This window comes from Eleutherodactylus coqui, chromosome 8 (assembly GCF_035609145.1).
Source record: "Eleutherodactylus coqui strain aEleCoq1 chromosome 8, aEleCoq1.hap1, whole genome shotgun sequence".
NCBI lineage: Eukaryota > Metazoa > Chordata > Amphibia > Anura > Eleutherodactylidae > Eleutherodactylus > Eleutherodactylus coqui.
The window spans coordinates 93,317,270-93,332,601 of NC_089844.1; the positions used below are offsets into that span (position 1 = coordinate 93,317,270).

The 15,332-nt window shown below is 40.9% G+C and overlaps 1 protein-coding gene across 2 annotated transcripts in view; it reads left to right on the forward strand.

Moving 5' to 3' along the window:
* Positions 1-15,332, forward strand: part of NBEAL1 (neurobeachin like 1) — a 144,283-nt gene that overhangs the window by 63,948 nt on the left and 65,003 nt on the right. For both annotated transcript variants that reach the window (XM_066576048.1, XM_066576049.1), the window contains 8 exons: positions 1,431-2,011; positions 3,327-3,459; positions 3,852-3,980; positions 5,691-5,991; positions 6,096-6,181; positions 7,486-7,575; positions 8,621-8,789; positions 13,519-13,652. In XM_066576048.1, the coding sequence (XP_066432145.1) occupies positions 1,431-2,011; positions 3,327-3,459; positions 3,852-3,980; positions 5,691-5,991; positions 6,096-6,181; positions 7,486-7,575; positions 8,621-8,789; positions 13,519-13,652 (1,623 nt within the window). The remainder of the gene's footprint in view (positions 1-1,430; positions 2,012-3,326; positions 3,460-3,851; positions 3,981-5,690; positions 5,992-6,095; positions 6,182-7,485; positions 7,576-8,620; positions 8,790-13,518; positions 13,653-15,332) is intronic.

Sequence of the window (15,332 nt, forward strand, 5' to 3'; positions counted from 1 at the left end):
AGTGAAAGTGACGTGCCAATAACATAACTGCCAGTTGCCCCACTGTCACAGCAGAGCTGCGGGGTCCTAGCAGATCCTGATCAGCTCTGTTAGGGACTACTGTCACTGCAGGGGCATATTTTGCCCTGTAACCGGGGCTTCCATGGAATGACCCCCAGAGGTCTTATATGATGCCATGGAGGAAGGGGGGGGGGGTCATAGATGGGGGGAAAAATGGCAAACTTATTGAAATGGATATTCTTAAGTTTAAATGCATGCCTATGGGCACAAAACCTGAAGCCTTTTCTTTCAGTTTAGCTGCTCCCATGATGGAATAATGAGGCTGAAACAGAAAACTCTAGTGTAGGTCTATATAGTTTGTGTCACTTTTTTTCCACCGTTTTCAAGATATTTCTTTGTCGTCAGTGAATGAGAACACTGATACAATTATATTCAGTCTAGACAGTGCTCTTTGAGATAACCAGCCTGGACTCTAGACTAAAGGTACCGTTACACGTAGTGATGATTGCCTGTAAACAGCGATTTTGTCTGATAGTCAGCCCAGATACACACCGCCACCAACAGGGCACTGACTGAGAAAATTAACTCATTTGTTCACTTGTAGTTGCTTGGTTATTAGCTCAAATAAAAACCAAGCAACTATCGGCCCCTGTTCACTGGGAATGGAAGCAGGCGCCTGGAAAAGATCTCTGTGCCCTCCACCTCCATTCACTGAACCACTATCCTCCTGGGTGAAAGCATAAGAGCAACAGTCATCCCATGTAAAGGTAACTTAATACATTGTAACAAACTACAAGTGAGCCTTGTGCAGCTGCTCACAGAACATTGCCTACACTGGATACAGTTGTATCTACTTTTCAGCCGAGAGCAGATCTATACAGATGTATAGTCGCTGAATATAAACAGTTCTCCTCGACTGGCAGAAAACAAATATCTTGAAAATAGTGAGAAATGGAAGACAAAGTATGTTGGAATGCTGAATACATGCTGCTGCTCCATTCACTTCTGTGGGACTGCTGAAGATAAGCCAAAAACCAGCGCTCAGCTTTCTCCCGCAGTCCTATGAATGGAGAGGCAGTCCACATGCTTGATCAGTATGGTGGGGGGTGTGGGACCTCTGTTTTTTATGTTCGTTAGGGGTCCATGGTGGATGACATTTCAACAGGAGTTATTTATTACATGTAGCAATGCAAACATGATGTTTGTTTATTTTTAATCTTCATTATGTAATTATTATATTCACAATGTATAATACTGAAGAATATAATGTTTTAAATAAAGGAACCATTAAAGAAGCCCTATCTACCTATCTATTCTTGTCTTTAGAGATGAGGCAAAAGTGTAAAAGTCTGCCATTAATTTTTCTGGGCATGATCCAGCTTTTAGATTCATTCCTTCATAACTTCTCGCTGTATTGTTTCTACTTTCAGGCTGTAGAAGGAGAGCATGCTGCGGTGGGGATATATGGCATAAGCAATGTTCAGCCCCTGCTTCTACTTATACAGTGGTTACCAGAAATACTGTCCCATGATCTGCAAATCTTCATCTCTGACTGGCTGAAGCGAATCTGCTGTATAAACAAGCAAAGCCGTACAATGTGTGTCAATGCTAGCATGGTCATCCGAATAATAGATACTTTAAATTCTCATCATTCTCTACATCGAGTCTGTGCGGAAAACTTGATAAGTCTATTAGGCTCATTAGGCAGCCAGTCAATGGGTTCTGAAGAACTGTTTCATCTTATCGGCCTGCTGCGGATGGATGAACCCAAAAAGAGCCATCCGTATGTTGTTCCTGTGACCCGAGCTATGCTTACTATTGCCCGTAAGCAGGGGTTGGAGAGTTCCTTGCAGTACTTTAATCTGTCACACAGCTCATCAGGAATTGCTTTACCTACAATTCAGAAATGGCCTGGCTCTGCATTCACGTTTTATGCCTGGTTTTGCCTTGACCAAGATCAAGCCACCTTTAGCTTTTCAAGTAGTGGTACGAAAAGAAAACAGTTATATAGGTAATGCATTCTTCATCACTTTGTAAATATATTACGTTTTCAGTTATTAATTCTGCTAAATACATAATGGAAAAATAGCAAACTCTTTTATTATTAAGTTATTTTGAGTGTATTCTACCTTTATATAAGAACTTTATTTGGTATTCTAAAGGTGCCGTAAACCTTCAATGCTTGTTGGCCAAATGCTCATTCATCCGACAGCCATTTCTCCCAACTTCCCCATACACATGAATGCTAGGTTTGGACAAGTGTTCATGTATTTTCCATAGGGAGAGTGAAAAAGCCACTTTCAGACTTCTCACCTGCAGGAACAACAGGATTGGACATGAAAAAATTCAGAATTACCCAATCCTTCGTTCCCCCAACATTAATAGTCAGGAGGAATTGTTAGGCTTCTATACATATACAATAGTTGAAAGGCTTTGCTGAAATAATTAGCTTTGGCCATCTTTTTCCTAATGTATACGGATGGGAGCCTTAAATGCGGTATTCCAGGCATTTACTATTGATGACCTATGCTCAGGTTAGGTCCTCATTAGTTGATCAGTAGAGGTTTGCCGCTCTGGATTCCCACCGAACAACTGATCCTCCAGTTCGCTGTAAGTGGAGCAGGCCGGACATCCACATTGGTGGTCAGAGTCAGAAGTGTAATCAATGGCTTTATTCCCATTGATTTTAGAGCCTTCATTGCGGTCAAAGCCTTCTATTACATTTTTGACTCTGACCGCAATGAGGAGCTGGAACTGTTATAAGGGGCATCTCTCTCATTAATTTCAATGAGAGTTGAAGCAGTCTATTACACTTCTAGCCATGACCACTGGTGATGACATTTGGCCCTGCTGCACTGACAATGGACTAGAAGGTAAGCTGATTGGCAAGGATCCTAAGCGGCGGTCCCTCTGCTGATCAGCTATTGATGAGCTGTCCTGAGGGTAGGTCATCAATAGTAAATGCGCAGATTAACCCTTTAAGGTGTGTGTACAGTTAGCTGTTACCTTTCAAATGGGTTATTTATTGATGTGGCATATCAGCATAAAGGAAAAATAATTATGGAAGCAATTCTGGATTTGTGTCAACAGCATTAAAAGAACCCTATTCACTTGCATTTACCTGCCATTGTGTAAACGTTCACCTTTTTATGCTCAAAGCATAGTCTTGATATTATCACTGTATTGGTATCTTGCAGTTACCATAATTTTCATAGTGACTGCAAAATGCCAACAGTGATTTATGGATACCGTTTTTTTACAATAAATCATTTAAAAGTTAATGTTCCTCCATTCTTCATATGAAGTTTTGGTTTCTTTGCTTCCAGCTTTTTTACAAGCAGCGGCACAGGATTTGAAGCTTTTATCTCCTCCTCTGGTTTCCTAGTCGTGGCAATGTGCACCAAGAAAGAATACACTACTGTGAAGTTACCAGATCACTGCTTCTGTGATTCATTGTGGGTAAGCAGAACTTGTTATATTGTCATTCTGGTTGATTTAGGTAATCTGACCTCTGACTCCACCAAAGTACTGAATGTAGTATATACATTAAAACCGTTTAAATAGTACTGTTGTATTCTTGCTGAGACTGTTTAATAGAGGATATCTCGTCCATGTTATAGCTTGCAGGATCACTACTGGGGCATTTGTACTCTAAATACAAAGATTTTTTGCCCACCAATATCTGTCAGACACTGAACTGCTGAGATATTGGATATGAGGTTTACAGGTTTGTTGTAAATTTTCAGTAGTGACTGTGTTTCTAAGTTCCAGCAGTTTTAGTTCAGGTGTCGGCATGCACTTTTCTATTCATTGTCAGCTCCATTTAACTCATTTCTGGCTTACGTCAACAGCACAGCATCGCAGTTGTCCATGTACCTGCAAAAAGGTCCTTAGGATTTTTTGGACAGAGCAATGTCTACATTTATGTTAATGGTCAACTGAAAATCTCCTCGCCTCTAAAGTTTCCCACTATGAGTGATGTAAGTATGGAAATAAAAAATGTTAGTTTGTTTCCTCATCATTTTGTATAATTGGTTAAGTGAGCCTTTGTTCTAGACCTAAATGTACCAAAGGGCTAGACCCGTGATTCCCAACTGGGGTGCCATGAGAGCCTGCTAGGGGTGCCACAACGCTAGGAGCAGATTGGCCTTCAGTCCAGCCAGAAAAATCCTAGTGGGCTGGTCACATCCTGAGATCTCCCGCAATTACCGCTGCTGTAGGCATTCCCCTAAGCCTCCAGTTTATGCTTTTTCTCTTTCCACTCCTCCCCGACTTCTGCTTGTGCGTTTATGTGGTACATGACTCTGCAACCTGGAAGTTGTGAAGGACTGAAGTGGAAGGAAGGACCGATGGAGTGGAGCAGCTTAGACAGCAAAGTGGTTGAGTGTATTGTGTGGTGTTTTTTTTTTGTTTTTTTTTTAATTCTACAGCATAAAAGGAATTGGAAGAGCACTATTACTGATGGCGACAACAAGGGGAGGGGAAGGGGGGATTATTACTAATGGGGCAATAAGGGTATTGTTTTTACTGATGGAGGGCTACAAGGGACAGCCTTATTACTGATGGGGCAATAAGAGGGATCACTAATAATTATGGGCAATAAGGGAGATCACTATTACTGATGGGAACAGAGGGCAGCAGTATTAATAACAAAACAACAAAGGGCAACATTTTTAATGATGGGGACAATATAAAGGAACATTTTTAATGATTGGGCAAAAATAGTAGCATTATTCCAGATGAGGGCATAAAAGAGGGACTTTTAATACTGGGACTAATAAGGAGGGCGCTGTTACTACTGGGCCCACTGGGACGGTGTGCTATTACTATAGGGGCCACTGGAATACCGGAGGTAAAAAACATATGTCATGATGAACTACATTCCTAGCCATGTCCACTGACCGCACCCATTTTTGGTAGGGGGTGCCTTGTGATAGTTTTTCTAGGGATGCCGCAAGGCTGAAAAGTTTGGGAGACACTGGGCTAGAGTGTGGGAGGGAACAAATATATTTAGACATGTATGTAACATCTGGCAAATGCCAGATGTTACATACATGTCTAAATATATCAGAATTTGTAAATAAAACAATAGTTCATGGGCTGTAGTTAGATCCAAGAAATTCATTAAATAAATAAGAACCAATCACATGATTCATATTTCGTTGTCTATGCCGTGGCTGCCAAACACCTGGGGGGAATTTATTAAAGCTGGCTTTCATATGCAGGGCTTATAGTGATGGATGGGCAGCTCAGGCCGCGCACGCCTCTTAGTAAATTTGCATCCTAAACTGTCCATGCACCAGAAATCTATGGGTCCATGGAGGCACTGCTCCACTAAATCCTGCCCACGTCTCTTGCAGCTTTTGAAAAAAGGCAAAGGAAATGTAAAATGTCAAAAAGTTGCAATTTATTGAGGAAACCTTACGTCCCATAATTTGCAATTTTTCAGAATTTGAGAACTATGGCTCAAATACAATAATAAATCCCACTCCCTCTTCCTCAGTTTCATAAGAATCATTTGCTGGGTGGCACCTTGTATTTTAAGCATATGGATAATTTAGTAAATCAATGAATAAACTTGAAGATTTTTTAAAAATGATATACATAATTTATAAATGGTAACACAAAGACTTTTAGGATAAGTTTTGTAGGATGATTATTAATATACATGCATTTATGACATTTTTCAGCCTTTTACTTCTTGCTGCATTGGATCTGCTGGGCAGAAGACCAACACACCACCCCCATCACAGATAGCAGATCCACCTGTGTCTCCTCCAAGTAATACCAGTAGGTCATCACTGGGCAGCATTCTATCATCACCATCCAGAGGCGGGTCACAAGGAAAAAACGATTCTGTCAAAATAATTTCGGCTGGGACGCAAGATAGTGAATGGGGGACCCCAACATCACTTGAAGGACAACTTGGATCTGTTCTCATCTTCCACGATGCATTGCAACAAAATCAGATTAAGGCTCTATACTTGGCTGGTAAATGATTTAAATAATGATGGTAATATTGAATTGAATGCCGTTGCTTGCATTCTAAACACTGTAGACCTGCATTCATGTATCTCTGTGTTATATTTTACCAGGTCCTAACAGCTTGAACCCCTGGAAATCGCAAGACACTGAACTAACAGATTTACCCAGCAAACTTCTTGTTTGTTATACGCCAAAGGTTAGTAAGGACGCTTTGCTGCTATACTTTCTGCATGAATTCTTTTCGCATACAGTGTATTATACTTGAATGTATCCCATGTTTTTTTTTTTGTTTTTTTTTAACTAGTTTTATTGAAAAGTAAATAAATTAAAACACCTTTTGTAGCATTCTAGTACATCAAAAGGCATGACAGATTAACATACAGCTGAGAACATATGACACAGAGGGTAATTTACCCCAATATCATTTGTCTTTACATAGAGGGAAAAAAGTAGGAATTTAGACCTATTGTTAGTGGGCGTCTGATTCCAGCTCCGAAATGTCCCCCCCACCCGTTCCTCCTTCCCGCTCTCCCCCGCCGGCACCCGAATCTTTTGAGACGAGCGGGCAGGTACTCGCATAAAGCACTACGCGCTCGAGTAGTTTGCCTTAGTGAGTATGCTCGCTCATCTCTAGTCAAAACATATTACACATGACTTACAATATTACATTCATTTAAATAGTCAGGGGGTTACAAAGTTGGGCAAAATGTCGAAAATTACATCTCAGGTATTACTTCTTACAGAGTAGAATAAAGTAAAATTCAAAGTTTTTTATTCCTTTTATTAGATAAACCCCTACTGAAACAAAATATAATCGGCCTGAAGAGACCTGAACCAAAGCAACATTAAGGGAGAAACAAGTATAAAGACAGTAGGGAAAACACGTAAGGGGAGGGGAGGGGGTTGGGCTATGCTTGTAGCTTGTCATATCAGTGCACCTGAGTTGAAAGGGTACAAAAAACTCTTCTGTTAATTTAGCTCCGTAAATATATACCTCATATATTTATTGGGGAAGTAGAGGATATACTTGAAGGTGAGCTAGAGACCCCTGGGAGGGTCACAGATCTAGCTGTTGGGTTTCATAGACGCATAGTGAGCGAGCATTGATACCAAGGTGACCAGGTTCTTTCATATACCGCTTCACGGTCTTCAAGAATAACCACCAGTCTCATTAACCATAATCCATGACCTTTTTATTTTAACCAGACCAACACTAACTGATGTTCTCCTCCAGGAGCGAGCGATTGGTGTGGCGAGTTACATTTGGTTATGTAACAAGTTGAATGTTTGTTTTTTAGGAGCTTTTTGTCTGCATTTTTGAAAAACACAACTAAAATTAGGTTATTCAAATACGAGAGAAGAGATAATCAATCATTCGAGGAATGTAGGTTTAGTTGTAGTAAAGCTGCAGAATTGTATTTAATGAGTATTTTTCTTTTGCAGTATAGTTTTCGAAGAATCAATGGAAGTTCTATTTGTTGATATGTCTTATCTGTTTAGGCTTGCGGGAATAACATCTGCCTTGATTTATCACCCAACCTATTTCATGGACGATTGACTGGGAACAAAATTGTTAACTGGGACATTAAGGTAATGGAGCAAGCTTTTGCACAATCTTCCTGCACACTTTGTGAGTTTCCGTGCTGTGGTTCCATCTAAAATGCTAAAAAAACTGCACTTAGCTGGAGCTTTAGAACCATAGGCTTTGGTCTCCATTGTGAAACCTTGTGAAATGGAGACCACTGTGTTCTCCACTTAACAAAATTTCTGTTATTTTAGGAGGATAGAAAAAGCGAGGTATTCCGGGTAATAGCTACAGATATAGTTTTTAATTTTGATTCTGAACTTTTACAAATATATATATGCACTATAATTGCTATAGTTTTGATCATCACAAGTTAAAAAATGAGTAATATTGAAGTTCCTTTTTTAATATCCATACAGAGCAGTAGCCCGTTACACCAGGTGGGGCAAATGTCACCACACACAGACGTGTAAATAATTGTATTGCACTAAAGGGGTAAAAGATTTGCTACAAAACAACATGCAATCCTTCACAGGATATTTTCAGTATGACCATCATCACACAGGATGCACAGCTTCAACTTCAACGGCATCCTTCCTGGTTACCTGTGAAAAATACAAAGCAGAACATATGTATGGTGACTTTTGCCCTACCCTGTACAAAAAATACAGAATTTATGCCAGTAAGTTATAGCATAGCATTCCTATACTTAGGTTATGAAATGTTGCCAACCAGTAAAGCACGTACTCGATAATGTAACTGCTTGTTTTACTTATTGTATAAAGTTTGTATATACTGTGATAACTACAATATGTAATAAACAGGCAACAGAGAAAAACTGATCTCAGTCACTGCATCTTTTGTACCATTTTTATGGCATTCTGTTGTCTAAGTTCCATTAGATGACTCATGGCTACTATAAACTGTAGTCTGCGGTCAGATGAGGATAGGTAGCCATCAGAGTTTGAGAAAATTGCCATAAAATCAGTTCCCTAATATGAAGATAAAAAGTTTGTCACTCCAAGTACTTATATTATTAGATTGTACAGTTAGCTGAAAGACGGCTTTGTAATAGTTAATTATTATGGCTGAGCTTTATTTCTATTTCAGGACATGATCAACTGCATTGGTGGACTCAGTACATTATTTCCCCTACTGGAGCAGATCAGCTGTTTAAACGAGTTTGTTTGTGACAAATCTGAAAGTATCAGTCTTCCTCCAGAGCTGCTGACACCTACAGAGGGAGATTTCGTTGTTGTGCCTTCTACAAAAGCGTCAGGTATTACCTTCTAACAGAGAAAAAAAAAAGAAAATTAGCTTACCTTTCCAGGGATCTTGCACCTGACCGCTCTCGCAGACACACTCCTTCTTGCTAAAACATGTACCTACCAGTCTCAGTGGCTCCATGAAAACAAGCAAATAGGGTATTCAGTTTAACTTGCAAAAAGTGTTCTGCTTTATTCAACGTGCCATAAAATACAGGAATGCATTTATTGCTTTCTATGCTGATATTTATTGTGCACTGATACATAATTTAGATTGACTTGGTGTCAATTTTTCACTTATAACTAAGATAACCTTAAGGGTTTCTGTCCACGGGCGGGTCGGACCCCACATGCGGAATCCTGCAGCGGCGTTCGACCTGGTCCCCGGCTGGTGACCCATGCATACCTGTCCGGTGTTGCCTTCTCTGTGCTGCGAATGTGCCGGCCTGCGCTCTGGCACGCATACGCAGTACAGAGGACGCCACGCCGTCACTATGGCAATGACACAGCTCCCACGGCCATTCTGCAATGATGATTGCAGAATGGCCGCCGGACGGACGGCTTCCATTGACTTCAATGGAAGCCGTCAGTGCATAGCCTGCACAATATCGCAGCATGCTGTGATTTCTTCTCCGCGAGTGGAAAATCGCAATCGATTTCCGCTCGTGGGCAGGAAATCGCGTTTTTACATTGCATCCTATGGGCTGCATTTGCTGCCGAGTCTGAAGGCAGAATCCTGCACCGGACTCAGCAATGCAAATCCGTCCATGGACAGGAGCCCATAGGGTGTTTTTTTTCTCACATAAATAAGTCAAATTTTCCTGCCTTTCATGGTATTTTTACGTGGAACAACTGTTGCTGATGTGCTTTGACACAGGAGTGATGATGGCTCGCTGAATGGAGGCAGAGCACACTGCACAACTCTTCTAGCCACCCACACCCATTCCAAGTGAAAAGGCAGTCGTTCATAGATCAATAGCTGCATGCTTAAATGTGCTGACAGTCACTTGATTATTAGGTGAGCTAAAAACTAGTGATGAGCGAGCATACTCGCTAAGGGCAATTGCTCGAGCGAGCATTGCCCTTAGCGAGTACCTGCCCGCTCGAGAGAAAAGGTTCGGGTGCCGGCAGCAGGCAGGGAGCTGCGGGGGAGAGCGGGGAGGAACGGAGGGGAGATCTCTCTCTCTCCCTCTCTCTTCCCCCGCACCCCCCTGCTGACTGCCGCAACTCACTGCTCACCCGCGCCGGCACCCGAACCCTTTCTCTCGAGTGGGCAGGTACTCGCTAAGGGCAATGCTCGCTCGAGCAATTGCCCTTAGCGAGTATGCTCGCTCATCTCTACTAAGAACCAAGCAACTCTGACAAGGGAGTAGGTCTCGCTCACTTGTCCTGAATAGGTCCCATGTGTAAATGGGACGACAGTTGCCCATAATCACTCTGGTTCAATTTGTGTGTTTTTCCTCACTTTGTCCCACTTAGAATTATTTTTTACATTTTCCAGTACTTTATATGATACATTAAATACTGCCATTGAAAAATACAACTGCTTCTGCAAAAAATGAATCCCTCATGTCAACTGAAAAATCAAAACTTTTATGATTTTCTAAAAGTGAGAATATCAGAACTGCCGAATGTGACCTGGAAGCAGGTGCATCCATGACCCTCTGTCATGAAAGGGTTAAGTAAATGAATCTGATGTTACATCATACATAGTAAGCCGTATAATGCTCACATTCTAGTGCTGCAAACATATTTCAACCGTTCACTGCTGCCAGGGAATTAAGCATTCAGGTCCAAAATTAAAAGCCTGCTCTGGAAATCCCCAAACATTTCATATGATTTATAACTTAACAAAATAAAGAATATCTTTAGAAATACTAACTTAAATTAGGACAATAAATTGAAATTTATGTCCGTCTTATTGGGGCTCATTTGGCTCAGCATAATGTGTGGCATGTGCTTGATTATTTTACTTTTTTCCTCACTTGGTTGCTTGTACTAAATGAGTTTGTTCTCCCTTAAATAGAAATATGCCACTGGCTTCCTAGTGAGCTTGTCAAAATGAGCATACTTGCAGTGTAAAGCACTGGGGAGGAGGGGGATGATGAAAAGGTGGATTTCAGATTACCTAAAGCTGGCTGCACGTTAGGGATTTCAGATGGCTGTTTTCAGATTGACTTGTTTGTTAGCCTGTGAAGGTTATAATCTTAAGGCCCATTTAGACCCAACGATTCTCACTCAAAATTCGCTCAAAGCCGTCTTTTGAGCGAGAATCGTTGGGTGTAAATTCACGGACATCGAGCAGTTTTCGTGCATGAGTTGTTCCTTGCTCAATTCTAGTTTTCTTGAATTGAGCAATGAACTCTTATCAGCGGTGCAGGCTTTTATCACAGTCGGCGCACTGATAAGATTCTTTCAGCTCACCTCCCACTGGTAGTTCACAGTGGGATGTGAGCTGTAATCCTGGAGAACAATACAGCTGTTTGATTATGCAAAAGAGCTGTATTGTTTGCTAAGGGATCGCGGCAGTGTCCCACTCCGCCTGCATAACTCTTAAGTAGCTACTTAGCTACTATAGACTATACAAAGATGATCGCTCAAAACTGTTACTTAAACTGTCGTTTGAGCTACTTTTGAGTGATCATCTGTCAGTGTAAATGGGAGTTTAGACTATATTCACTCAAGTTAAAGTGGTCAATGGCAAACTAATCTCTGCCATGATCTCTGGCCTAGCCTGGGCTTCTATGCAGAAGATACACATCTGTCATTACAACTACAGCATCTATGAACCATTGAAAAAAATCCAACACGATATGAAGGGGAAACCATAATCCTTGACCCAGCCACAGGCAAAGGGAATTTACTTCTCATCGTTCTCACTCCAGGAGGATATGAAGAGGTAGAGGAAAAGAGTACAAGCATGGGAGGCTCGCAACACGGGTGACTGAGTGTCACTCCCTTCTTCCCTGCCGGTTCATGGCGAGAACCCCCTCCTCCCCTATTGTTTACCCCCTTCTCCCCCTTTTCTTTTATGTATCTTAATTCGTTAAACGTACATTGTTCAAATCTCAAGATCCTATAACAGTCTCGAAAAAAAACAATCTGTTGTCAGCCAAATGATATGTACAATAAAATTTATTTGAACCAGAAAAAAATCCAACACAGTAGATCAACTTCCCATAGATGTCATTGGGTGGCATCTGTGTCACAAAACGGCACCAATGATCAGCAGAAAATCCTCTGTCGGCCTTTTCAAACATAGAAAATCTCTAATTTATAGCAAGTTTAAAGGCTATGAAAACCTGTGTACGTGAAAAAAGTCAACACACATATCTTATTAAGTTCCTGCAGAAGAAAAATCATGCAGTTATTTGTTTTCTTTCTTGCATTGAGTTTTCCTTCTCATGCATTTAGAAAACCTCATACTTGGCTTGCAGGCTTGCTACATTCAAATTTATGGCTGATGGGTGTTCCTAGCACTTATCAGCACAAGCTCATAACAAGCTTTCAGAGGTTGTAAAGCAAAACCACGCCCACTGAATACTACACAGCTCTTTCATCCTCTCACCAAGTATCTGCTGGTCCGTTCCCCCTCACTGCTGAAAAGAGCAGTTGATTCACTCGACATGAATTACAGCCCTCAGTAATAGTAGCTTTCTCTGCTCTGTCCTCCTGATCTTCTCCACCATCCCACGACACTGTCATACGGCCCTCAGAGGAAATGCAGTGAATATACCCTTTTGTAATTGTGCAGTGACTTAAAGGGGTTGTCTCACGAAAGCAAGTGGGGTTATACACTTCTGTATGGCCATATTAATGCACTTTGTAATATACATCGTGCATTAAATATGAGCCATACAGAAGTTATTCACTTACCTGCTCCGTTGCTAGCGTCCTCGTCGCCATGGATCCGTCTAATTTCGCTTTCTTCTGGCATTTTTAGACGCGCTTGCGCTGTGCGGTCTTCTTCCTGGTGAATGGGGCCGCTCGTGCCGGAGAGCTGGTCATCGTAGCTCCGCCCTGTCACGTGTGCCGATTCCAGCCAATCAGGAGGCTGGAATCGGCAATGGACCGCACAGAGCCCACGGTGCACCATGGGAAAGGACCCGCGGTGCATCGTGGGTGAAGATCCCGGCGGCCATCTTGGTGAAGGAAGAAGTAGGAAGAAGGAAGACGTTGCAGAGCGGGGATTCGGGTAAGTAATATGTTTTTTGTTTTTTTTTAACACATCCATTGGGGTTGTCCTGCGCCGAACGGGGGGCCTATGGAAAAAAAAAAAAAAACGTTTCGGCGCAAGACAACCCCTTTAAATTTGCAAAACTGAAAGAAACCTAAGCAGCACCAAAAATTCACAATAATGATACACTGTGACAAAGGTCTAGCGCAGAGCTGCCTTAATGTTTTCTTTTTTCTGTTCTCTAGTGATTTCAATGCGTTTATAGATATATACACAGAAACTTTCAGTTGGCTTGCATTGTATTTCTGTTTTTTAATTGGAAAAATAGCATTCTGTTAAAAAAGCAGAAATATAGTGGAATGAAATCAATAGGGAAAACAACAAGTATTTAATTACATTTTCTGCTCCAAAACCGGAACAGAGAAACGGAAAGATCTAATGCTGATGTGAACCAGCCCTAACAAGCTTCATTTATAGTTTGGGTAGTATTGATTGTGTTAGTTTGGATTGTCTTTTTGCGTCTCAGTTAAAATAAAAATGCTATATCTCTTTTGTTTACATTGCAGAAGCCCGTCTGGAAAGGAATATTATAGCTACTTTTGTTTTGCTGATTAAACATTTTATTCAGAGACATCCAATCAATCAGGAAAATCTAATGCATTCACATGGAGTTACAACATTGGGGGCTCTGCTACAAAAGGTAACACTGTTGCATATTTAAAAGACTCATATAATTGAGATCTACTAGTCTATCCCAGGTGGAGACCCAAAACAAATGTGTGACTTTGTTCATTATTATCTAAAGCTGGCCATACGTGCTAGGTATTCCTTCTGACTACCCCATACACGTGCGTACTTGGCACGGCCAAGAATGCTTGTGTTCTCCATGGAAAGAGAGGAATAAGCTGCTGGCAGACACCTCTGCCCCGATCCTTCTTGCCCCGACATCTGCAGTCGGGAAGAGCCAGGAGGGCACCCTTCCACCCAATAGATTAGATGGTCAGCCAAGATTAATGACTTTGAATGACTTTATGGTCAGCCAGGTTTGAATGACTCTTTATAGCCAGCTTAATCCTCCAACTCTCATATTAAAATTGAAATAACTCTTCCAGAATTTTTTTTTATTGCATCTTTTGCGTTTATGTCAAATATAATTGGTGCATAACTCTTGTTGCCTTAAGTGCATTTTAACTCCTTAGCGACATAACTAATTTTAGCCTTTAAAAAACATTAAATAGCATTTCGCTGTAGTGTTGTGATTTATTTTTATGGTTTTCACTAGGTAGTACTTTTAAAGTAACCTAGAATAATGTGTTAAGTACATCATTCCTTCGGCCAGTTTTTACAGTTCACAAAGTGACGGTCAGCAGTGGTGAAAAAAATGTACAGCTTATAATGAATTGTTTTTTTTGTTTTTTTTTTAACTAGACAAATGTCCTTGTCTTTGTCATCACGCCTCCAAATGTACTGGCATTATTACTAACTTATGAAGATGATGTACTTTCAAGGCTTCATTTTCTAAATTATTTTGTTACATCACTGATGATAAAAATTCTCTATGAAATGCTTATTAATGGGCAAACACCATAACCTTACTGTGTTTTGCTATGAAATGCTTATTCTATTTTGATCGAATGCTGACAGGGCACGGTGAGCTCGTGATCAGCTCCTGCAGTACTAAGTTTACTATATAAGATGTACTTAATAAATGTGCTTCAGAAGAAGAGGTGCTTGAAACACCATGTTGTGTGTTTCATGTGTATTTTTCTCCGATGCATCATATATACCTGATTGATAAGGCTACAATACCTTTTGAGTATCAAAGTTTACTTTATTCTATGGGTCATTAAGCTGACACATCCAGTTTAACCAAATTTTCTGTATCCCCAAATAATTTAAGTAGTATTAGTCCCCAACCAAGCTCTACATTGAAATATAAATTTCCAAACTCAATGTGTTCATCTGAAGCTTCTCTGATTTCATATATGTTTGTTGAAATATATTTTAGTACACCGTAATTAATTCTGCATCCCAAGATAAGGAGTGACAAGGTTTGACTACTGCTGCTGCAAATTCTGGGTGCTGACAACCAGGGTGGAGAGCCCCTCTACCTCTAGGTGGTCTAAAGCTATTGGCCCTTAAAGGGCCACTTAAAACACAATTCTCCAACCCTGCCTCTTCCCCTGATTGCCTGTCCCACTCTGAAGTCTCCTATGTATATTGCAGTTACTTCTGGGCAGTGCAGCCTCCTATCTGATGCTTTTCAGGCTCCATCTTGATGCTGAGATATCTAATTTCACTATTCTGTGCTATCAATCTCTTGATGCATCAGCACAGCATTGCATGAACACCTAGAGACTGCACCATCACTGCTGCAGGA